Source organism: Penicillium hordei (genome assembly GCF_028827395.1).
Source record: "Penicillium hordei strain IBT 12815 chromosome Unknown utg000002l_segment0_segment0, whole genome shotgun sequence".
NCBI lineage: Eukaryota > Fungi > Ascomycota > Eurotiomycetes > Eurotiales > Aspergillaceae > Penicillium > Penicillium hordei.
Genome location: NW_026623143.1, coordinates 2,764,087 through 2,787,715, shown reverse-complemented (window position 1 = coordinate 2,787,715; position 23,629 = coordinate 2,764,087). Strand labels below are relative to the sequence as shown.

Sequence of the window (23,629 nt, the reverse complement as noted above, 5' to 3'; positions counted from 1 at the left end):
ACCCCCAGCAAGTGAGGGGGCAGCCAACCAGTCTTCACGGACGCAACTAGTACCGTTGTCGGTACTTGTTGGTGACGGGGGCGGCCACAGGGGGAGAGGGGAGCACCACGGGGAGGGAGGGAGGCACCATAGGGAGGGAGGGAGGCACAGTCATGGGAGCAGGGGGGGCGGAGGCGGACATGGCCCCAAGCTCCGCACAGACATCCATGTCCGGAGAGATGTCACGGATCATGTTGTCCATGTAGACACCGGAGACAGACACAAATTCAATGCCATCCATGGGCAGCACATCCTCGAAGTCCTCCTCAACGGGCGAAGGAGGATACTCGACATCCTCCATTCGCAGGGGGATGTCGTGGTCGTTGTCGGCTGCGGGCTGTAGCCGGCCGGCGGGGATGTAGGAGCTGTAGGGCTCGAGGTGAGCCCACAGACGGCGGACGAGGGGCTTCCACTCGTCGCCGACCCCGAGGTTTTGGTGGAGGGCCACAGACGCGGCCAGGGGGCGGGAGTGGAGGAGGTCGAGGATGTCGGAGATGTTGGTGGGCACTTGGGCTAACCGCAGATTAGTATTGCTCCTTCCGTCAATGTTTGGAGATGGGTACTTACCAGGGTGTGGCATCCCTGCCCAATGCAAGCCGAACCACGCAAACTCGGGAGCGAGGACGACACGTAGGAAGTAGGCTTTGGGGGAGCCGGGCCCCACGACAATGACCATGTTGCAAAGGAGCTCGGTCAGCTCCCAGGTCAGGACAGACATGTCGGGCTCGGAGCCCGCAGCAAACAGCTGGTCGAACAGGGACATCTCGTCCCACCTCAGAAGAGGACCAGCCAGGTACTCGCCAGCAAGTACCTGGAGGCCGCTCTTTGAGAACGGAGCCATGGTGTCCAGCACCATTTTTGAAAAAAAAAAAAAGAAAGAAAAGAAAAGAAAACAATAAACGAGCCCGGGGGGGGGGGGGGGGGGGGGCAGAGTGATGAGATTTACAGAGAAAACAAGAGATCAAACCAAAGGATTTTTACAAGACTTTATATGTGGCTAAGGAATACTGAGGCTATTGATAGACGGCTTGAATAAAGCTTAACATTGCCTCAAATGTGAATGTCTCTGGTGTATGAGATGTATTGAGTGAGGCCTCGAGCAATTCTCTCAATGCGTCTGTTTGTTGTTGAACAATAGAGATTTGAATAGCCATATAATTCAGCAGAGACTTTGAATAACATTGTTCAATTGATTCGCCTATCAATGTGAGACCCCATACCTGTGCGTGATGGAGTATGTATGTATATTATTGATCACTTTGTTTGAAAAGTGAACTGAATTATTGGAATTGGTTATTCCCAGTGAACGTTGGAATTGTTAGATGGCTTGGCTGAAGTAGGTAGTGCAGTGCAGTGTAGTGTAGTGCAGTGTGGTTTGTTGTACAATTGGTCCAATGGTATGGGCATTAGAAAGACTGAAGCGAACTGTCGTTGAAATGAGGCCGAAGTGCAGGCAATGTAAGGCTCAAGTAAGAGTGATATCAATTGAAATTGATGGATACTAAGGTCAGAATAGAGGCGGCGGTAAGGGATGTCCCGAATACTGGTGATGAAACTATGGCCTCGATGCCATTCTTAACCAAGAGGCACTTGCAAGGTTACCATGAGCTCGTAGAACTCAATAATTTCAACCTTCGTTACCACCACACCGATGAAAGATTAGTTCCAAACAACACCATTGTTCACTCAGAATAGTAGTATCTCTTTGCATATTCATCATCAAGTGCTATCCTAGGAAACGTGTACTATTGTGGGGAAAATACAGCCTATTTTACCACTAGACCATAACAAAAAACCTCGGTTCCTGTTTAGGGCCTAGGGGGGCCATATTCCCGTCTGACAACTATCAATAAACACCGGAGATTCGGGGTTCTACTTGTAGCGTAGGAGAACGTGAGGAATCCGAGGTTACTTATAGACAAGTCTGACCTTGCACACAAGTGAAATGGGCCAATCCAACATATGCCAATAAGGACCTTTTCACTTGTTTTCGAGGGCACATGAGATCGTAGATATTGGGAGCACACTATCCACAACCATCTCGGCCGCTAACCCACACTCTCGGATAATATATTCAGATTTAAGAGGACTATCGAGGCCAAAGAAAAGCTTGAGAGAAAGAGACTGCACATAGGCAAAGGCAAATGAATATTATATATGAAGTAACTATGTGGTGCCAAGTTGTAGTCTACGTAGTCCCGAGGTCCGCCCATAAGCGGGCGGGCCGTAGGATTGGATTAGTCATGCAGCGAATTTCGGAGGTCCGGAGTCAGTGGCGGGGAAACCCCAGATGTTCACGGCCCGAGGTCAAGCGGAGCCCTTGTTTTTATTTCTCAACTTCTTTTCTTTTGCTTTCTTTTGTTTCAATTCACCAATTATCTGTTGGTTTTCTACTTATACCGTCAGCTATGTTTCGTTCGATACGACGTTTGCCTCGACGCGCCCCCGTTGTGTCCACTGTTTCTTCGCGTTCATTGCGGCCTTTCACTAGCGGTTATACTCGGATGACGACGCCTGTTCAGCACCCCGTATCCACCACTCTCCCCTCAGACGCATACCAGCTGCTGTCCACACAAGAGAAAGCAGGCGAATCTGAAGATGCGCTTTACGACCAACAGCTTCGTGATGTGGAATCGTGGTGGAATTCGCCTCGCTACGAAGGCATCAAGCGCCCTTACACGGCGGCAGATGTCGTGAGCAAGCGCGGCTCCTTGCAACAAACGTACCCCAGTTCTTTGATGGCGCGGAAGCTTTTTAATCTTCTCAATGAGCGAGCGGCTGCTGGTCAGCCCGTTCATACCAGTGAGTCCTTGACCGGCTGAGCTACAACTGTGACAAATCTGACCTTGGTTCTGCACACAAGTGGGAGCTATCGACCCTGTCCAAATGACGCAACAAGCCCCCAACCAAGAAGTTCTGTATGTCTCGGGCTGGGCTTGCTCTTCACTTTTGACAAGTACCAACGAAGTATCCCCCGATTTCGGCGATTACCCCTACAATACCGTCCCGAACCAGGTCCAGCGTCTGTTCAAGGCCCAGTCTATGCATGACCGGAAACAGTGGGACACGAGACGAAAGATGACCCCGGAGCAGCGAAAGGCTACGCCTTATACTGACTATATGCGACCAATCGTTGCTGACGGTGATACCGGGTACGTCAATAAGTAAGATTGGATGCACGAAGTATTACTAATTATCTCGGTGCAGCCATGGTGGCTTATCGGCTGTTCTAAAACTTGCCAAGTTATTTGCAGAGAATGGTGCCGCGGCCGTTCATTTTGAAGATCAATTGCACGGTGGAAAGAAGTGCGGCCATCTAGCAGGCAAAGTGATCGTCCCAATAGGTGAACACATCAACCGACTGGTAGCAGCTCGATTCCAGTGGGATATGATGGGATGTGAGAACCTGGTTATTGCCCGAACAGACTCTGAGAGTGGTCGACTCATCAGCAGCGCCATCGATGTTCGTGACCACGAATTCATCCTTGGTATCACGGAAGACGTGGAACCTTTGGCCGAAACCCTCCAAGCTATGGAAAGGGAGGGTGCCTCGCCTAAAGAAATCGACGCATTTGAGCTTGACTGGGTCAAGAGGCACAAGCTTGTTACATTCGACGAAGGTATGTTCATTGGTTCTGTGTCAAACGATCCCATTTACTAACAATTTGTAGCCGTCGATGCTCATCTTGAGTCAGAGGGCGCTCCCCAGTCATCTCGGGATGCGTACAAGGCCTTTGTTAAGAAGAATCCCGATCTTTCTTTCTCTCGTCGCCGTGCTCTGGCAAACGATTACACCAAAACACCTGTTGTGTGGTCATGTGATAGCCCGCGCACTCGCGAGGGATTCTACCACTACTCCGCAGGGTTCCCTGCTGCGACCAAGCGCGCGAAGGAGTTTGCACCTTACGCAGATCTTCTCTGGGTTGAAACTGGTGACCCAGATGTCGAGAAAGCCGGAACACTCGCCGGCGAAGTGCGGGCCGCTTACCCAGGCAAGAAGCTTGTCTACAATCTTAGCCCTTCATTTAACTGGATGGGACAAGGATTTGATGAGGCTTCCCTCAAGTCCTTCGTCTGGGATATTGCCAAGCAAGGGTAAGCTTAAAACTGCATCTATCCCGCTTCGATCCACTAACTTCTTTCAGATTTGTCCTGCAACTCATTTCCCTGGCTGGTCTGCACACAAATGCCACCATCACGACCGAACTTTCCCGTGCATTCAAGGATGAGGGTATGTTGGCTTACGTCCGTCTTGTCCAGTCCCGCGAGAAGGAGCTCGGTGTGGATGTTCTCACCCACCAGAAGTGGAGTGGCGCACCTTACATGGATGGAATAATGGGTGCTATCCAGAGTGGAAGTAGTAACAGCAGGAGCATGGGTGAGGGTAACACAGAAACGGGTAGGTCATCTTAGACAAATTTTAGAATTCATCAAATTGCTAACCACAACTCTTAGGATTCTAATTCCGATTCAAAAGCTATGTACTGGCAACTGCTTGGTTGTAATTGGGGACTATTTGATATTGAGATATATATGGGAACAGATGCCACATGACGTGCAAATGTGTTAACTTCTCTTTTTCATTTATCTTGCAATACATCTTTAGAACTTTATATTCACTAATCCTCCAATGACATGACTTGGTAGATTGAGGTGCAAATACCTTTTGGTTTCACGGTCCTGTACCAATCATAGAAGGCGTTTATGGCTCTATTCACAGCCACAACTAACAGGGAATAGTCTCCGATGTCTTAGGCTTAGAGAACCTATTTCCCCCCCCCCCCAAATCTCAATCCAAGAGCAGTAATATTGAGTTAAAAACATCGACTAGTGTTCAAGTTTCGAGCCAGCCCAACCAATTCACCCTTAAAAACTTTTTTGAGCAAAAATATTGTCCCAATCAATCCACACCAATTGTGAGATCCGTAGTTTACTTGCATACTCCCTGATTCTCGTGAGCAAGTTGCTGCATGACAGGTTAGTCTTTGAAGCCACGATATTTTCGGTAGAAGATAAGGCCTACCAAGCAGAAGCCACTGGCACAGTTTCCTGAGCTGCCATCGGCTTTGCAAGGGGAACCGACGCCAATCTAAAGATTGTTTAGCTTCAATGGACTTGGTGTTCAGGTTTTCAAAATTACCAAAGCAGGGTCCTTGTCTGCAGCCAAAGCAGAGCCAATAATGGCCATAAAGGCGATGAAGGTGAAATGCATATTAAAATTGGAGGGACTATGTCTCAGTTTTGGAAATGCCAGCTGTGAAATGGTATTAGAGGGATGAGTGTAATTCAAGGTCAGCCGGCTGATAGTATTTATATTTCTCTAGGAGCCGTTGTATGAATCTCTAGTCTTGATCGTGTTGTAGAGTGGACATTGGGAGAAAAGGCTTGGTTAGGTACATTTTTTGAAGAATCAACTTCCTATCTGCATATAACGAAACGGCTAGATTAAGGAACAACCTCTAGAAAGGGGTTCGCTTTCTTGTTACATTTTAAACGTTTGTAGAATATGTGCTTCTTGTTGAAAATCGGTCCATGCTGTACTCCAGACGCGCCACGGTTGAGTACGGAATTCTCATCTGCGTACAGCTTTTTTTTATCGAGCTACTGAATATACTATTCTCTTACCTGAACCTTTGGCGTGGCGTTTGTAACCACCGTATTTGTGGAGAGGTATTTGGATAGCTCGGACAATTTGATTGAGTAGCCTTTTGATTTAGCCCATATGGGTACTTGGGTCTAAAAATGGGCTGAACTTGCTTGTTCCTCATTAAAGCCTGTAGACTTGGGACACAAAGAAACGAGAGAGCGAGGATTGCTGCGAGAGGGATAATGCCTCCAATGACCGTGCAATGTAGTAGGATACTCGGGCTTCTCGGTACAAATGCGAATATCGCAAGATTGTCAAAGTCTGAACAAACAAGGATAAGTATGCAGTCTATTACCTTATCGCATATTACATGTCCCGATTCCACTACACGGTTCTTAACGGTTGCTGTTCAGGCTTATGCTCTACACTTAGGCGCATCAAGAAGTGAGCTGGAAATTAACCGGGCTTACATGATTTAGACTATACAAGCTTGAGAGGAATCAACTGAAGTTCGGGCTTGGATTCTGGCAATTTAGATAACAGGCTTTTCCTGCAGATCAAACAGCGACTCAATGGGAGACTGCTGATGCATATTATACCTTGATTATAGACTACTTGGTTTTTTTTTTGTTGCTTATAGTTTGAGACTTAGCGTCAATGGAGTACGCCTTAGGCCATTCGATTCAAGGCATATAGAGGGAACATTATCGTCGAGGTAGGGCACTGGTTACAACCACCCTGTTAAGGTGATCATATGAATTGAGTCCTGACGGGAAAACCAGAACATGGCCTGTGGTATTGGGAAGGAAAGAGGCAATTTATTATTTTATAAAGATTGGTGACAAGAAATTAAAAACAGTTCAGAACCTAATTGTACATTTTATAGTCCCCCTCCCCCCCCCCCCAACTTCAAAGGTATCACATGATAAAAAACTGTCGAATGTCGAATGCATAGATCAACAAAATGGTAGAAAATGAAAATGAAAATGACAAGTCATCAATCTAACAAGAGCCTTGAGTAGAGAGACAGTCACTCCGGAGGTCATCAAAACCCGATGAACACGGCAGAGGCAAACAGAGTTGAAAGAAGCATCACAGCCTTCAAGCTAGTATAGGCCTTAGGCAAAGAGGTATCCGCCCCAGAGGTACTTGTGCTAGTTGCTGCGCTCTCCGTCGAGGTACCTGATGATGACTTGTCGGAAGATGATTTCGTAGATGTTTCCGTTGAAGTCGGGTATGAAGTCCCCGTTGCAGTGGCATTAGCAGCTCCGGTGCACCACACGTCCTTCCAGGCTACACCCGCGTTGTAGAGGCACTTAGTGAGGTCGTCGACTGATTGATCGACAGCCGGGGCATAGATAGCACAGTCACTATCATAGGCAGTCACCCCTGCGGGTTTCGCGCATTTTGAAAGGAATCCTTTGTACTTGTCGTTATTGGGAACTCCACATGATGCATCTTTGATGGGGATTTCGTACTGGGCTGAGGTCCCACAGCCTGTGCTAGTTGCCAAGGCTCCAGTCGTAGTTGTAGTTGACATGATTTTGAGCTTTGAAGCAATGAAAAATTAGAGAGAGAAAAGGTTTGGAGAGATGATTTTTATTTTTTGATCTAATCGAAGGATTTGCTATAGAGTGGTTCATATGAGCTTTTATAGCCGCTTGGCCCCTTTTTATAGACGATTCGTTCATTGAACCACCAAGCCCAGAATATTTCCGGCTATTTTTAGTCGGTATTGTTGGTCTTATCCAGGTTTACATGAAACTGCCAAGGTGTGACGCGAATTGGTAAATAACGTATGTTCCGTGTTGTCAGATAAATAAAAACCAGGTAAACCATTATACCGAGTATAAGCCTCTTGACTCTCCTGATCTGAGTCCATAGTGGGTCAGGCTGAGTTGGGCTGAGATGGGCTGAGCTCTTGGTGTTCGGGAGGCCCGGCAAACGGTAGTGAGTTTTCAGCCCGTAGATCGCAGGGCATCAGATGGATTTTCAGCATACCTCTTGTTTGTAAGTAACATGGTTGGAAAAAAAAAATTTTTGAATTTTCGAATCGCAGATGTTGTCGACAATTTTTGAATTTTCGGGGTTTCATTGCCATTTCCGCTAGATCAATACATTTTTGTCCCATGCTATGTGTGTGTTCGGCATTTTGGATTCCAAGTAAAAGGCACAGACTTAAGATTAGGACTCCCATGTTTCAAACGGCACTCAGTTCGATCATTTGTTCCGGTCCCCTGCAGAAGATGCGCCTCCTATGACCCTATATTTGGCTTTGAGCGGGGTCATCAAGTAAATGAAATTCTTCAACAGCTATTGAACATGAAGCATAACTACGAAAGCCGACGAAGATATAGCGAAGACTATAGGTAAGGAGTTAGGTAAAGCTAAAAGACAGACAAAAAAGGCTGCACAAAGAGATATCTGAAACGATGAGAGATCAAGCAAAGGAAGAGATTGCAAATACACCCAAAATCAACCATCAACTATATGCTTTAATGGATGGGGTTGGGCCCATAACGTAGACGGGAAATTCGAGTTCTCGGATGACTGTCTGAAGCTGAACCAAAAAGTTCTTATTAGCCATGATCAACATAATCAAGGAGGACCAAATTCTTCTCCTTATTTACCTTGGATTCTCCGACAAGAAAAGCAAGCCTTAGATTGAGCTTGTACATTCTCTTGATGTTGCACACTTCGAAACTCGAAGTGACCTCCGGGGGCAGTCGGTTGTTGGCCCATATGACATCCCTTAAACCGACCGTTGTGTCCGTGGGTGCATCTGCAAGACCTATCGGATAGTTTATATTGGCCATACTTTGCACGATCCACGTGCTAGTAGACGACTCTGTGGTCCCTTGTACTTTCACTTGTGTCGTTTCGACCAGCATGGTTTGAAATGCACTCAGGAATACTTGGCACTGCGAATCCCCAAGCTTTGTGATTTTTATACTCAAAGGGATTGAGTGACCTAGATGGAGGCAAGGTCCGTTCTGAAGCTCGGTGTCGACTCTGAAGGATAAAGGTGAATCGCTGTCGAGGATGTGTGGGTTGATGCTGATGTAGCATTGCTGCTTGAACGGTTTTTGGTTCGGTATCGGGTCTGCAAATGAATGGAATGGAATATTTCGAGTCTTGATATTGATCAGCCATGAGTTGAATGCAATTCTTGTTGCTCAGCAATCGCTGAAGCGGGCAGTTGCTTACCTGTTTCACTGTACTTTGGCCAGTAACTACCACAGTCAGAGAATATTGAATCTCAGCCAGTGACTCCGAGTCCCCTGTTGAGGGCGGAGTCTTCCTCAACAGGTGGGATTTCTTTTGGGGCCAACACGGAATGTTTGTACACGTAATTTGTGGTCTGTTTGACCAGTGACCGGTTTTGTAGCATTCGGTCACTTCGGGAATCTGAACAAATGCAAAATATTTCGTAAGGTACAGCTAGGCATCACTGACTTGAATTTTGATTGGTACTGACCATGATAGAGAATCGGAGAACATGATTTCCGCTCCCGATAGTTACACGGGAGGTGTTTGGATCATGCATCAAATGCTCTGAAGGAAACAGGCGGTGAGACTTCTTGAACAGCTGAAAGTTGCGAGTGTTAATGAAAATAATCAAAATGCAATGGTCGACTAGCGCAGCCATTTTGGCACATACATCATGGGTTTCTGTGCGTCTGCTTTGAGTGAGCCGGGATGTTGCTGTTCCCGACAAGTTTAGGACAATTGTTGACAAGTCGGCCGGCGACTCGGTATGCAATATTACCTCGCCCGATACAGTATCTTGATGGGTATAGGCTGAATCTGTCTCGTCCAGTCTCAACTCCACTGTCATCGGTGACTGGGAGAGCCCAAGTGAGCTCATTGTGAACAGCATGGGGGAAATCCGTTAAGGGGGGTGTTATGTTGGAAAAGGTATAAGCAGCTCTCGTACTTATTCTTAAAAGGGTTCAATCTTGCCATTAAAAACTCTCAAGGTATATAATAAAACTTCTGCATGTCTCACTTCAAAGTGACCCCAGATCTCGGCACAATCAGAATTTTGTGCCTCGTGGGATTTCACGTAATTTGGGTTATTTTTAGTCGGTTAGCAAGGCGATTAAAAAGATGAACCATGCCCAGGTGTACAACTAATTTACCTACCCGTCCACGGGTACTACCGCCCTCCGCCCCTATACCTTTACCAGGTATGGGTCTGTCCCAGAATACAGAAAATTCCCACAAAACGGGAATTCTAAGAAATTAGGTACCTTTTAAATGGAATGCCCATACAAAAGGCACTTAAGCATAGTATGTTTATGATTGGAATTTCTCCAGTCCTGGGAACACTTAGGGGGTATATACAGAGTGAGTAGTGCGTACACATTATAAAGGAAGTATCTTTCTATTTAGTAATAGCACTAAGAAGAAATATCACGTATTCTCTAAGTGTCAGAACATCTGTTTCCCTATACGTCTGTTATGTATGGTGCTTTTTAAATATAGTCTCTATTCCTCTACATTAGATACCTAAAATCAATCTTATTAACAAATCAATTAAACCAGACTTCTATTATCTATTAATACTCTTATTTACCACTTAGATAGCAGGCCAATTGAGAAAAGAAGGTGTTGGGTATATGTACCTTTTGTATGAACATGCGATATAAAAGATGCCTAATTTTTACAATTTCTGTTTAGTGGGACAGACCCAACCTGAGTAAGGTTGGGCTGGCAAGACGGCTATTGGCTGGTTGAAAAGAATAAGGGTGTTTTAGCCTCACGCTAAGGAGTAGGGTTTGTTATATGATTGGTTACTCGCTTTAACAAAGATGTGGGGTCCCGTCTTAAAATAGTCGCCTATACAAAGTTAATTCAGTTAGAGCGAGGTGAAGCTAGCTTGTTATTCTTTCACTTTAGGGGGAGAGAGAGAGAGAGAGGAAGAACACTCAGTCCTTTACAACTTCAATTCCATGCCAAATCTGGTCGGCATATCTGTGCAGCCTGTCATACCTGAATCAATTTGAACCGGCTTGGCATCAGGGATTCTAGGGATTGCATTTCGGACTTTCAGCTTACACACTCCCAGCACTTGTTCTATATTGGGTCCAGACTGTTATATGATGGATCCCTTTAATCGACCTTACTCATTTCACTATGCACCACAAGGTGATGAAAGCGACGACCTGAGTGATGGTCATTCCCCTCGGGTAAGTATATACGAAGTGGAAATTACTTGAACTGTGGACATGCGGCAAACCGAACTGATCTGACATTCCCGGTCACTACCAGAATACTGAACTCCCAAATGAGCACTCCCTCTCCCTACTTCATCCAGCCCATTCTTCTGCCTTGGCCATCAGTCCCTTCGAAGATCCAGTTTCTTCGGGTGAAGTGACTCGTCGACTATACAACTCTTCATCTTCTGAGGTCAAAAGCCCGAGACCCGAGTCGATGGAATCGCTAGACCTCCCCGGTCAGATCAGATTACACAACTTTTCTAACCAAGGCTCCGCTGTTTCCTCCAGCAAAGAGTCGGGGCCACGACACAAAGGAAGCAGCATCCGTCGATATCCAACACGGCGAATTAAGTTGACGCAAGGCTCGGTCTTGAGTATCAACTATCCGGTACCAAGTCCTATACGCAATGCTATCCAGTCTGAGTATCGAGATGCGGAGGGAGAACTTTCTGAAGAATTCACGCAAATGAGATGTGAGTAGTCGCACCAATGTGCCAGTTGATTCGACCCCATCATGATAACCTGACATTTTTTTTCCCTTTCTTATTAGACACCGCCGCAACGTGTGATCCTGATGAATTCACGCTACGCAATGGTTACAATCTCCGTCCTTCGATGTATAATCGGCACACTGAACTTCTCATTGCCATCACATACTACAACGAGGATAAAGTACTGACCGCGCGAACCCTGCATGGGGTAATGCAAAATGTGCGAGATATCGTCAAACTGAAGAAGACAGAATTCTGGGACAGAGGTGGTCCCGCATGGCAGAAAATTGTCGTCTGTCTTGTCTTCGATGGCATGGATCCCTGCGATAAAAACACACTGGACGTTCTGGCAACCATTGGCGTTTTTCAAGATGGCGTGATGAAGCAAGATGTGGATGGAAGAGAAACGGTCGCTCACGTTGTTCGTTTTCCCACCTCACGATCCTTCTAGATTTCAATGCTTCGGGGTATGTTCAAATGCTGATAGTTCCTAGTTTGAGTATACCACACAGTTATCGGTTACTCCGAAACAAGAGCTTGTGCGCCCATACAAAGACGACCCTATGAATCTGCCCCCGGTACAGATGATGTTTTGCCTCAAGAAAAAGAACGCTAAGAAGATCAACTCACATCGATGGCTGTTCAATGCCTTCGGGCGTATTCTGAATCCTGAGATCTGCATCCTGATTGACGCGGGTACAAAGCCCGGAACGAAGTCTTTGCTAGCCCTATGGCAAGCTTTCTACAACGATAAGAACCTCGGCGGGGCCTGCGGTGAAATTCACGCGCTTCTGGGTCACCGGTGGAATAAGCTCCTCAATCCCTTGGTTGCAGCACAAAACTTCGAATACAAAATCTCGAATATCCTGGACAAACCCTTAGAGAGCAGTTTCGGCTATGTGAGTGTACTTCCGGGTGCTTTTTCTGCCTATCGATATCGTGCTATTATGGGCAGGCCTCTTGAGCAGTACTTTCATGGAGATCACACGCTAGCTCAAAAGCTCGGTAAGAAAGGAATTGATGGGATGAATATCTTCAAGAAGAACATGTTTCTTGCAGAAGATCGCATTCTTTGCTTCGAGCTAGTCGCCAAGGCCGGCAACCAGTGGCTACTCACATACGTGAAAGCGTCGAAGGGAGAAACAGACGTCCCGGAACGACCAGCAGAGTTCCTAAGTCAACGGCGGCGATGGCTGAATGGCTCTTTTGCAGCATCACTGTATTCAGTCATGCATTTCAACCGGATCTACAAAAGTGGGCATAGTATCATTCGGTTGATGTTGCTTCATATCCAACTGGTTTACAATATCTGCCAACTAGTCATGACATGGCTTTCACTTGGTAAGTTGATGGAGCTCTTTGGGCCTTGCATTAGTCCTATGCCAGACTACTAACATACCCTAGCATCCTACTGGCTCACAAGTTCCGTCATCTTGGACATTGTGGGAACACCAAGTGCGACCAACAAGAATAAAGGGTGGCCTTTTGGGAATGAGGCTACTCCGATTGTCAATAACATGTTGAAAATTGGTTATCTGACATTCCTTATGCTTCAATTTATCCTAGCGCTTGGAAATCGACCAAAGGGGTAAGTATCCCGGCTTAGAGATAGATATGTACTCCCTTTCGGTTTACAGCTAACATTCAATCACAGATCAAAATTTCTGTACACGCTCTCCTTCCTCTACTTTTCTGTTGTCCAGCTCTATCTCCTCATTTTGTCGTTCTATCTCGTTGCGCTGGCAATGACTCCCGAGAATCTCAGTTTTGATTCCAATCATGGCTTTTCGGCACTCATATCGGGCTTTATTTCCTCAACGGGTGGGCTGGTTCTAATTGCTCTGGTCTCAACATACGGGATCTACTTCCTTGCTAGTATACTCTACGCCGACCCTTGGCATATGATCACTTCATCTTGGGCCTATTTCCTCGGAATGCCATCTTCGATCAACGTTCTCATGGTCTATGCATTTTGCAATTGGCATGATGTCTCATGGGGCACAAAGGGATCCGACGCACCCGAAAAACTTCCATCGGCGCAAACCAAAAAGGAGGATGAAACACCTTTTGTTGAAGAACTAGACAAACCTCAAGTCGATATTGATGAGCAATTCGCATCCACTGTGAAGCGGGCCTTGACTCCCTGGCAAGAACCGATTGAGAACGAAGGAGTGGCCCTAGACGATTCATACAAAGCCTTCCGGACGAATCTAGTGTTGCTATGGACATTTAGTAATGGTCTTCTGGCGTTGTGTATCAACAACCTGAGCATCGACAGGCTTTGCCTAACGGTAAGTCGAGTTTGAGTTCCTTCTTTTATTGTTTACATGAACTAACCGACACAGTCGACATCTACACCTCGCACGGCGTGGTATTTCAAGATCATTCTGTGGGCCACTTCTGGTCTCTCAATTTTCCGATTCTTTGGGGCATTGTATTTCTTAGCGAAAACCGGAGTCTTGTGCTGCATTTCGAGGCGTTGAGTCAGATCTTGGACTTGTCTTGGAAGGCTCAAGATTATCCAAGATTTTACTTTCTCTTTTGCTTTTTCATTGTTAGATACCATGTGTCGTGATTAAGTTCAGAAACAACAATAATAATAAGCTCATGTTTCTATCCATGGGTGTCTTATGGATATCCATGGATTCAGTAGAGCAGAGTTTACATAGAGTTTACATAGAGTTTACGTAGAGTTTCTCTAGATTTTACCTTCAGGAAAGCAGTGCCAAGGGTTCTTAGCTTACAAATTTGTCCGAGGTCCCGCCGAGATTCCAAGAAGAGTCTCAAAAAGGGTCTCAGGTCAAAAAGGGTTTAATAATGGTTTACTACTCCCTCGTACTTCTGCTGTTTCATCACTTGTGTGACCGGCGAATAATGCGTTGCTACATATGCAGTACCTAAATATGATTATTTACGATGTATTTATCTCCTAGGGGTTTTTAAATACCTCTGAAGTATCCCAGAAGTACCCCTAAGTACCCCAGACTATTCGCCTCCGACGGTTCTAAAGACTCATTGGACAATATATTGGCGCCAAGAAATTTGCGATCCGCCTTGGAACCCATTTAATGCTGCCTATTCTTGCGCAGGAGGAAATTTTCTGATTCAGGGCACTTTCTGATTATTTTTAGGACCTCCCAGGCCTGGATTCACCAATATTTTGCTCCACTCTCGTAGAGTGATAATTCCTTCACATCAAAACAGTTGAAAACAAGTATGTCGACCGAGCTTTCACTCGAGAGACAGGTGCCTCAATTAGTGGTATGAGTCTCACCTGAAACAATTCCCAACATCACCCGGTACTAATGGCAATTGCAGTGTGACCTCTGTCATTCACGCAAGGTAATGACTCTTGGGGGCAAAATATGTATACATATTCAATTTGCAATTTGCTGAGCAGATACACAGGTTCGGTGTGATCGGCGCGATCCATGTGGCAATTGCCAGGATGCAGGCATCTCCTGTAATCGTCGGCGGGCTGTGAAGCGCAAATGTCTAAGTAGTCGCCCCCAGGGTGGTTACAGCCGCAGCTCTTCCCGCAGTTCCCGGCGAAGAGCGACACCTGATCATCAGGTTGATGGGAGTAACTCGACGAATGAAGTCTTACCCGTCGTTCGCTCTGTCCCAAGTCGTAATCTCAACGATCCACGTGGGCCCAAAACTGGGGTTGTGTATGATCCGGTCTATGATGCGCAAATGACGATTCAGTATCATCTATACCGTCTACCAGGTCTCAGTCTAGACCGACGCAGCGTGCTCGAAACAGCTTTATCTGTCATAAAAATATTATCCGACAATTCGAGGGCACTGGTACAAGACAGTCTTAACAATCGTCAAGAGGAAGTTTACTCTCGAAGTCCGTCTATTGAATTCCTTACCTGGATGTTGAAAGGTACACCGATGTTTAACTACCTCTATACGTTGCAAAATTGATGCTAATGATGAAACTCCACAGATATCCGGTCTAACAGATTTGGAACTTTCGTTATGGATTATTTCAGACATATATCAATTCCAAAATTGAAGCAGATGGGACTTTCACTTCTTCGCAACAAAATACCGACTCGCGAATCCATCATCTACACCGTTTGCGTCAATTCTGTTGCCTACAAGTTTATTTCTACGGTTATAAATCTTGAAGAAGACACCGATCTTGCCCTCGAGTTGAGGAAGAATGCCAAAGAGTATCTAGCATCAGCTCAGGCCGCATTGAAGCAGATCCCATTGCTGGTAGTACCATCTCTTGCGCTATTACAGGCAATCATATGTGGGGTAAGCCTCTAGATCCTGCTGTTGTATCCTTGCTCTACGGAACTAATCCTTGTTTAGATATTTCTTCACCAGGGGTCTGGAGACGTCGATTTAAGTGTGGAGCTCACTAAGGCCGCGTGTAACACCTGCATTGACTTGAATCTTCAAACAAAAGTACTATGTGGAACTGCAAGCGAGGAAGAGCTTTTCTGTTTCCTTTGGTGCTACACTATGGACAGAAACTATGCATTCAAGTCACGAACTTCACGCTGCCTTCTCGATGTTCAGCTACCCTCCACTTTCAACGATCTTTATCCAGCTTACCCCCCTATGGCCGAACATTTCTTGATTTACCTAGATCTTGCTCGGGTGCAGGATACGGTCGTTTCATATCTACCCGATAACTCATTGAATCACCACAATCCCTCCTTGATGTATGGTACTGGAGAATACATGCTGCTGCAGATGCAATATATCGAGCAAAGAATGAACAACGTGAGTCAGGAACATCCCTTTTCCTTTATGCACAATTTTCTAACCGATTGCAGATAGCTTTATTATCATCTGAGTGGAAGGGACTCGACTCCCAACCCGAAATGTCGGCCCTCAAGTTCGCCTATCAATCAGTCATGACCGGAATCCTATATCTCCTCCAATCCGATTCAGGCCAACCAACACGCTCAACCGAGAGCTACCTTCAATCAGCACGTGAGGAACTTTCAGCGCTTGTATCCATGTGTCACACGGCGGAGAAGCAAACCGCAGTCAACTTTTTGAACTGGTGAGTATCCAATACCAGTAGCGTATATTTCCAATTTTCACCTCTCTAATACGCACCTCAGGACTATTCTACTCTATCCAGCGACGGCATACCTAGTTCTATTCTGCAACGTCGTCGCGACATCCGATGTTGGCGATTTCAACCTCATGAAAGCTATCGCCGATTGTCTCACTCAAACTGGACTCAGCTACCCCCTTGTGCAATTACGAACACTGTACCAGAAATTCCTTGGTCTTTCTCAAGAGTTTTTCAACGATGAGCGCAATGCGCTTCAAAGGATCCCTTCACCTCGGTTGGGAAGTCCGCTGTCTAACCCGGTTGGGAACCCGTTTGCGCTTACGTGGGGTGAAGATGATTTGGTTTTCAACCAGTTTGTTTTCACTGGTGCAGAAAGCTTCTCTGGTATGTTCAGTATGCCGGATGTTGATCCATCTCTGCCGTATAGCTTTGATTGAACGAGTGTATAATACCTTGGGTTATGGTCTGTGGGTTTGGTATGGTGTTCCTGTATAAGTGGTATACACAAGGCTTTTATGAATAGAACATTAAATTAATTCTTCAATTTATATTAAAAAATGATGATCTACAACAAATTTCAATGAAATATTCGAGGTTATATTCCTGGTACGTACAGGTATATACCGTTGGCGTTAAGTACGGTCTGTACATGACAGCGGGTTATATATATGTATTCCGTTCTATATTATTCCAAACCGAACAACAGGTATCTTCATCATTTATCTCTCTGAGGTCGAATGTCTCTAGGAATACTTTAAACGATTAAATATGTATAGAGATAGTGACATCGCTGTTTTTATAGCTAGCGTACGATATATATGCAGTCACTAACATGATGTTTTGTATGAAGGTACCCCGAAACCGAAGAGAAATTAAACAAATCCAGAACACTCTTCATTCCTATCATTGAAAATGACTACATAGAAATAGTGCATATTAAATATGGATGGAAAGTTCACTCGAAAAAGAAGAGTCCGAATTGGAGATAGGGCATGAAAAGCCGAGATCAAGATAACAAGAAACATCTCAAAAGCTAGCAATACCTTACAAGGCCGACTATTTTAATATAGATAGCCATCAAAGAATTACATCAGAAGAAAAACCACAAAGGACACACGAAATAAAGAGCAGAGACATCGCAGAGCTCAAAATCAGCTTAATTGCAGCGGACACATCACATGGTAAACCAAGGTGTCAGATATACTCGTGGTTTGAAATCAAACAAAGACAGTCAGAAGGACAAAGTCGTGGTGGTGAGGAGAATTGAATCATAGAAACGTTGCGCCGCGTATCAAGAAATGGCAAAGTAGAAACACCGTTTTCCCATCACAAGGTGAGGTTGAAGTTAGAAAGACACGAACTCGCTGAATAACGGACAAGACATCATCGGTAGACAAGGGTATTGACCTAGTTGACACGGAACGAATCGAAGATGACTGCGTGACCAGTTAGTATGGAACAATGACAAAAGAAAGAATCGAAGGAGCGTACCTTCATGACCTCTGCGACAACCGCTGCCGATCCACATCAAGGTGTTCAAGAATGTGTATCGCTCATCGCCGGTCTCCATGGACAAATTGACTCGGTACTTGTAACTGCCGGGGTTGACACCATCTGCCATGTTGGCATCGATGACCTTCTCGAGAACATCCTTGGCGCCTGTCAACCATCCTTCTGTGCGCACAATGATAAATGCAGGTGGCTCATCGACAGTCTGAAGAATATAACTCGCACGAAGATTGGTAGTGGAATCTTTGGTGACGATCTGTGTATCTTGACCACCGGGCTGTTGTCGAACGTTAGACACTGGACAAGGAATAATTCGAGGTTGGATTTAGCCTTACCAGAACGATACCCTTGCCCCATCGGCCGGCCCATTGGCCGCCAATGAACGAGACCCACTCTCTTTGTCCCCAGACGCTGGGTCCAACAGATACCTTGGGGTTCATTTTGATGCTCATGCGGAAATCCAGCTCCAGCGACGGTGCGGGGATCTGAAGTGATCGGGCGACGTCACCCTCGGGGAATGTGTGGAGCAGATTGTTGGCGGGGATCGAGTCCTTCATTACGCTGAGATAGGTAGGGCATTCGAGCAGATGTTGTCGCTGGCGACTAGTGTTCTTCGCGCGAACTTGCTGGCAATAAATACATTGAACGGACAGGCACTATTCCGCACTGTTAGCTTGTATGTTCCAATGTATGTGGCCGTCGACTTGCTTCGCTGTACATACCTTGTCTTCTTCCTTTGCGCGGAACTCAACGAAAGCGGCGTGCACATCGTCTAGTGGGGGCGCGGGCAAGCTCGAATTTGTTGTTTTGGCCTTTGGCTTGGGAGTCGGACGAGAGGGCACGGCACTTGGCGGCGCGGACGGAGGACCGGTGGGCGGAACTGGGGTTGCCATTGCAGCACGGTTCTGGAGGGCCCCCAGCGGGGTCTGCAACGGGGTGGCATGAGGGTTGACACCATTGGTCATGAGGGTGCCATTGGGAGTTGGGATAGTACCAGGACCAGTTGGACCTGTTGGGGTGGCTGTCGGGCCATTGGGAGTTCCGGGGTAGCCATTGGGAGGACCGATTCCGTTAGGGGCGGCCTGGGCGGGCTGGGAAGGCTGAGGCGCGTTGGGGTGACCGCGCAGACCTGGACATTCAAGGAGATGTTGTTTCTGTCGCGAAGTGTTCTTTGCTCGAATTTGTTGGCAGTATATACACTGAACAGAGAGACACTAAACATGCACAAACCCCAAAACGGGTTTTCGTATGTTAGTGACGGAAGGTGAAATATTACGAAATACACAGTCACGCACCTTGTCATCTTCCTTGGCGCGAAACTCGACAAACGCCGCGTGTACCTCCTGGTCGACGGTGCGACCCATGACGAGAGGAGTAAGGGGAGTAACAGTATCCAGAATAATCAATAAAGAAAGTCGAAAAAAGAATGGGTAAGGGCGCGTATGAGGTTGTAAAGTTGGAGGGGTCAGGAAGAGAGGAAGAAAAGAAAATGGAAAGACGAAGACAGGAGAATACGCGGGTTACGCGCCCTGCGTAATTTGGAGCACTGCTTACGGTACGTGCCACTACCTGTACAGGAGGGTATATTACCTACCTATGTGTCTATATGTATATTTAATTGTCTATTAGTCTATCTCGGAAATCTCTCTAATTCTATTATAATGGGCACCGTTTTACTTATTTATTTCTTTGCTTTCACTTCGTCAATCACTTGCTACCATCCGTAGCTGGTATGGTCTAGGTCGAAACATCGGCCAATGGATGAGACCGACGGTCGGGACCCTAGTAATATGAAACATATGAGAAATACTTGATATAGCTGCCTAATAAAAAGCAATTCCAAAATAGACGCCTTAAATAATCCCTCTATTGACAGATAATCCGCTATAAACCATACTAAACATCCCTCATATAGTCCTAAGAGGTGTAAGCCTGTAACCCTATCAATCGCCGAGTCGGAGAATCCAGGGCAAACGAGGCACACTCGGATCAGAGACTGCTATGATTGGATTTGGTGGGGAAGACAATTCTCGTATGTGAATGTCACGCAATAAGCAGAAGCAAAAGGGCAGAGATAGTAACAAATATGAATACATCTCCATGGATATATGTATGGAAATGATTCTTGATACTTCCGTTATATACTACCGTATATACTTGTTCCGTTCATTTCCAGGGTTCGCGATCGAAACATCTTCGGGTATTATTACTATCCCGTATCCCATACACAATACTGTCTATGTTGTACGGCTTCAATTACAACATACAGGTTCCTGGTAAGATTGGGGTGTATATAAACGTTGAAAAATAAAGATAAACTGCATTGTAGATCCTTTTTGGTCTTTAGGTTCCCATACTTGCACCATATCACCATTCTCTCGCTTCTTCTCTCTTACTCTTCCCACGATAAAAAATCTTCTCCTGCGCATTCCGGTGATGTAATACGCACAGATCGCGTCAATAGGTTCAGTTCATATGCATCGTTATAGCCATCTCTTCGTTTTCGACGTTGTATTGCAGAAATGGGAACCAGTCGCATATGTTTGAGCAGGGCCCCTCATACCTTCCATTTGCATTTCAGCGCTTCGACAATCCACGATCATGTGCTCCTCGACGTTATACGTGCTCGTCATTTAGACCTAGTGCGCACGGTTCATGCTCAGGTTCCAGCTAGTCGCAGGGAAATATCGCCAAAGCGATAGCAGACTGCCCACTCGGTGCTCTCGTCGATGTACCCGTCTTGGTGGACATGCAATACACCCTTCGTCGCGAGAGTGAGAACGTTCATCAAAGCCTGAGTTGCGACAGCTCGCGTCGTGCTCCCAGAGGGAAGAAGACTTGCGAATGTGGTCTGACCGGGTCTAGGCGCGACCGGGCTGGACATGTTGGTATTCGGGCTTTGTGCGTTTCCTGCGTTGCCATCGTTAGCGGTACCCATATTGGTCTTCATGAACTCTATGAAATTCAAGCTTTCCCGATCAAGAGTTGACTTGGCACGTTCGAGAGCAGAGTGCTTGCTTGGCGAGAGTGTGCTGATATTCTCGCGGTCTGTCGCAAGCTCGCCTTCGAGATAACGGGTAAGATCTAGGTCGTCTCCGAAGTCACCCAGGAGCTCGAGGCTAAGTCGGTCTTGTCCCCCGAGATAGCTGCGCCCGGCAAGCGGACTGGCGCTGGTGAGACGGCTTCGGGGCTTACGTCCTTGAGAAGACTGCTCGCTGACACTGCCGAATCGATGTCTTTGCCGAGAGCTTTGAATAGAAGCGGTGATGTTCCACGGCATCTGGGACGAGTGGTCATCAATCAGACTCGAAGGGGCATCACGGCCGACTTCAACTTCCATGTTGAGGCGGTCGATGTTCTCACGGCTGAGATGCTCTGCTTGTTCGTCTCTCGCGCGTACACGACGTCCCTCTGATATTTCATCATCATTTGCGTTGCGCTTTCGCCCTTTTCGCTGAGGGTATCCACCAACAGCTTCAAACAGATCGTCGCCTGAGTATAGCTTGAGCGGATGAGGTTCACGGTCCATTCCCAGCCCGACTCCAACCGAGCCGATTCCCTGACCGAAAACCCAGAAAGCGGCGTTCTTCTTGGAAATGGTTGGGATCTTATTTTGCTGCTTTTGCTTCAGTGCTTGGATCATGTTCGTAACGTATTCATTGTTCCATTGGGCCAGCGTCATGTTTCGAAGCGCCGTGGTATCGTCCGAGATGATTTCCTTCGGATGCCTGACCCGGCGGGTCCTCATTGCTTCGATTTCAATTGTTTCCTCAACCCCATCCAAGCCTTCATTCGTCTGGAGAATTGTGGGACCTGCGGTCTGGGTATCGAGCTCCACCATGTCGTTGGTCTCAGCTACTCTAACTTCGTTGTCAATTTGCATCTAGCGAGCAGAGTCAGTAGACGTTCTTTATGTTGGTTTCAGCATGAATGTTTGGTACTTACCGAGTCTTCATCGAGCTGGCGTAGTTGGTCGTTTATCGGTCCTTCGCTTTCCCTCGGACCAACGGTGGACTTCCTTGCATGAGGGGACTTCTCTCTTGCACCGAGTTCGATGATATTGCCATCCTCGTCAAATTCGAAGTCGGGTTGAAGAAGTACGCCTTCTTCATTGCCTAACCCTAGCCCCGTCATGTTGCCGAAAGTATCTTTCTTCTGCGCAGACATATTGATCGCATCAATCCCTAGGATATTACCCTCTCCCAGGATATCATCCGATGGGAGATCAAGGTGCAGGCTTGAAAGTTGCGAAGTGTCAGACAAGCTATTACTGGGCGACTTGCTCCAGAGACCACGGAGTTGGCTCGAACTATCGTCCGTAGTGGCAGTGAAGTAGGACAAGTCAATCTCAAGACCTGGGAGAGCTGTCTCGGGCAGGAAAGATAGGTCATAAGGTAGGACCAGGTTGCTGGGCCTGGGATGGGGTTAGTATTCCACCAATATCCTGCAAACTGATACCACCAATCAGTGGAACTTACCTGGTCTGTCCGGCAGCGGGATCAAGTTCACTCCCCGGGGATGATCTTCAACTTGGAGACCATCTTGTCATGCATCGCCTGTGTGTCGAGAAGCGTGTACCCACACTGTTGATTATACACTCGAGAGACACCGTACCTAACACAGCCAAATCGTTAGCATACCTGTGGAGAAACTACTGAGCGACAGATCTTACAGCAAGCTCCCCTGCAATCGAAGGGCCATGGGTGCATCGGGATTGATGATAACTCGGCATGCATTGGGGACATCTACGTCCTGGATGGCTTTCCGGTTCAGTCTCCTAGCAACGGAGCGGGATCCCAGAGTTGCGACTAGCCTGTGGAGAGGTTATTATTAGTCCTGGCTGCGAATAGGTGGAAGCCCTGGGGTATTCTTACCATATTGTCGCGACACCATGCTCCGGCGAGGTGAGAACTAGAGTGCGAAAAGCAGGTGAGCGTTTGGTCTGAGATAACGATCGCTCTAGGGTCCTTTCAACTTACTTTCATGGCTGTAGAACATGGTTGCGGTGAAAGTAGACTCGAGGGCCTGAGGGTCACTCAAGTCTCTACGTGGCTTGGATTTTCAGATTCGGGTTAGGGGTGGTGTGAATTTTGACAGGATTGGGCGGAATGCTTTTCAGTGTGAGTGGACGTTGAAGAGGAAGATATCACAGCTGTTTGCCAGTGGGCCAGAGTAATGTGTTGGCGGTTCTGGGGTAGTCTTGGATGAAAGAGAGTGAAAGGTACGATGAAGGTGCCTTCGGTGAACATGGGTGATAAGATTACAAGAAAAAAGAGGATACAAGGAAGAGGGAGAAAGTAGAGGGTTGATGTGTGAGGGTGTGCAAGTCCCAGCCTGAGCACAAGACATTCGAGGCTGAGGTGAACAGATATTATGCATCCCAGCATATGGTCCACGCTAACAGCTACAGCACTGACGAGATCGGGTCAAAGTTTCCAATTAAGATATATTGTTTTATAATGACAGTCGCTTGAAATGCATCCCCATTTCCCATCGTCCAGTAAGTCAAATCGACTTGCGTATGGTCCTGGGATATGGAACAACTCGATGGGACTGGGTCAAAAACCAACATTAGAAGAAAGAAAGATTTACTTTTCTTGACTCTTTGAGAAACCATATACAGTCAGTTAAGCACAAGGGGATGAAAAACGATGAGCCGTCCGAAAGGAAAATTCTAGGGAAATGGACCAAGACCAACAGAAACCGCACTCTTTTAACACAAAAGTATAAG

The 23,629-nt window shown here is 46.6% G+C and overlaps 9 protein-coding genes across 9 annotated transcripts; 3 read left to right on the top strand and 6 right to left on the bottom strand.

The window, feature by feature from the left end:
• Positions 1 to 46: 46 nt before the first annotated feature.
• On the bottom strand, positions 47 to 895 carry N7537_004361 (uncharacterized protein; the record flags this gene model as incomplete). Its single annotated transcript, XM_056895418.1, has 2 exons — positions 47 to 552; positions 607 to 895. 2 exons carry the CDS (start codon positions 893 to 895, stop codon positions 47 to 49), a joined length of 795 nt encoding a protein of 264 aa, XP_056755166.1.
• Positions 896 to 2,447: 1,552 nt separating this feature from the next.
• N7537_004360 (methylisocitrate lyase ICL2) lies at positions 2,448 to 4,502 on the top strand (the record flags this gene model as incomplete). Its single annotated transcript, XM_056895417.1, has 6 exons — positions 2,448 to 2,841; positions 2,903 to 3,191; positions 3,247 to 3,659; positions 3,711 to 4,134; positions 4,185 to 4,438; positions 4,495 to 4,502. 6 exons carry the CDS (start codon positions 2,448 to 2,450, stop codon positions 4,500 to 4,502), a joined length of 1,782 nt encoding a protein of 593 aa, XP_056755165.1.
• Positions 4,503 to 5,017: 515 nt separating this feature from the next.
• N7537_004359 (uncharacterized protein) lies at positions 5,018 to 5,251 on the bottom strand (the record flags this gene model as incomplete). Its single annotated transcript, XM_056895416.1, has 2 exons — positions 5,018 to 5,128; positions 5,180 to 5,251. 2 exons carry the CDS (start codon positions 5,249 to 5,251, stop codon positions 5,018 to 5,020), a joined length of 183 nt encoding a protein of 60 aa, XP_056755164.1.
• A 1,420-nt stretch (positions 5,252 to 6,671) lies between these two features.
• On the bottom strand, positions 6,672 to 7,166 carry N7537_004358 (uncharacterized protein; the record flags this gene model as incomplete). Its single annotated transcript, XM_056895415.1, has 1 exon — positions 6,672 to 7,166. One exon carries the CDS (start codon positions 7,164 to 7,166, stop codon positions 6,672 to 6,674), a length of 495 nt encoding a protein of 164 aa, XP_056755163.1.
• A 1,908-nt stretch (positions 7,167 to 9,074) lies between these two features.
• N7537_004357 (uncharacterized protein) lies at positions 9,075 to 9,494 on the bottom strand (the record flags this gene model as incomplete). The annotated part of the gene is made up of 1 exon (XM_056895414.1): positions 9,075 to 9,494. One exon carries the CDS (start codon positions 9,492 to 9,494, stop codon positions 9,075 to 9,077), a length of 420 nt encoding a protein of 139 aa, XP_056755162.1.
• A 1,234-nt stretch (positions 9,495 to 10,728) lies between these two features.
• Positions 10,729 to 13,822, top strand: N7537_004356 (uncharacterized protein; the record flags this gene model as incomplete). Its single annotated transcript, XM_056895413.1, has 7 exons — positions 10,729 to 10,818; positions 10,901 to 11,321; positions 11,399 to 11,760; positions 11,834 to 12,680; positions 12,744 to 12,927; positions 12,994 to 13,630; positions 13,685 to 13,822. The coding sequence occupies 7 exons, from the start codon at positions 10,729 to 10,731 to the stop codon at positions 13,820 to 13,822; spliced, it is 2,679 nt and encodes an 892-aa protein (XP_056755161.1).
• Positions 13,823 to 14,555: 733 nt separating this feature from the next.
• On the top strand, positions 14,556 to 16,826 carry N7537_004355 (Zn(II)2Cys6 transcription factor; the record flags this gene model as incomplete). Its single annotated transcript, XM_056895412.1, has 7 exons — positions 14,556 to 14,600; positions 14,658 to 14,681; positions 14,748 to 15,231; positions 15,295 to 15,611; positions 15,669 to 16,085; positions 16,139 to 16,371; positions 16,433 to 16,826. The coding sequence occupies 7 exons, from the start codon at positions 14,556 to 14,558 to the stop codon at positions 16,824 to 16,826; spliced, it is 1,914 nt and encodes a 637-aa protein (XP_056755160.1).
• Positions 16,827 to 17,727: 901 nt separating this feature from the next.
• N7537_004354 (DUF3237 domain-containing protein) lies at positions 17,728 to 19,278 on the bottom strand. Its single transcript, XM_056895411.1, has 5 exons — positions 19,194 to 19,278; positions 18,621 to 19,112; positions 18,234 to 18,554; positions 17,881 to 18,175; positions 17,728 to 17,825 (listed from the first exon to the last, which is right to left on the bottom strand). The coding sequence occupies exons 1-5, from the start codon at positions 19,260 to 19,262 to the stop codon at positions 17,797 to 17,799; spliced, it is 1,206 nt and encodes a 401-aa protein (XP_056755159.1). The 5' UTR covers positions 19,263 to 19,278; the 3' UTR covers positions 17,728 to 17,796.
• Positions 19,279 to 20,557: 1,279 nt separating this feature from the next.
• Positions 20,558 to 22,896, bottom strand: N7537_004353 (Rad21/Rec8 N terminal domain protein; the record flags this gene model as incomplete). Its single annotated transcript, XM_056895410.1, has 6 exons — positions 20,558 to 21,781; positions 21,844 to 22,312; positions 22,408 to 22,512; positions 22,571 to 22,711; positions 22,773 to 22,809; positions 22,878 to 22,896. The coding sequence occupies 6 exons, from the start codon at positions 22,894 to 22,896 to the stop codon at positions 20,558 to 20,560; spliced, it is 1,995 nt and encodes a 664-aa protein (XP_056755158.1).
• Positions 22,897 to 23,629: the final 733 nt, after the last annotated feature.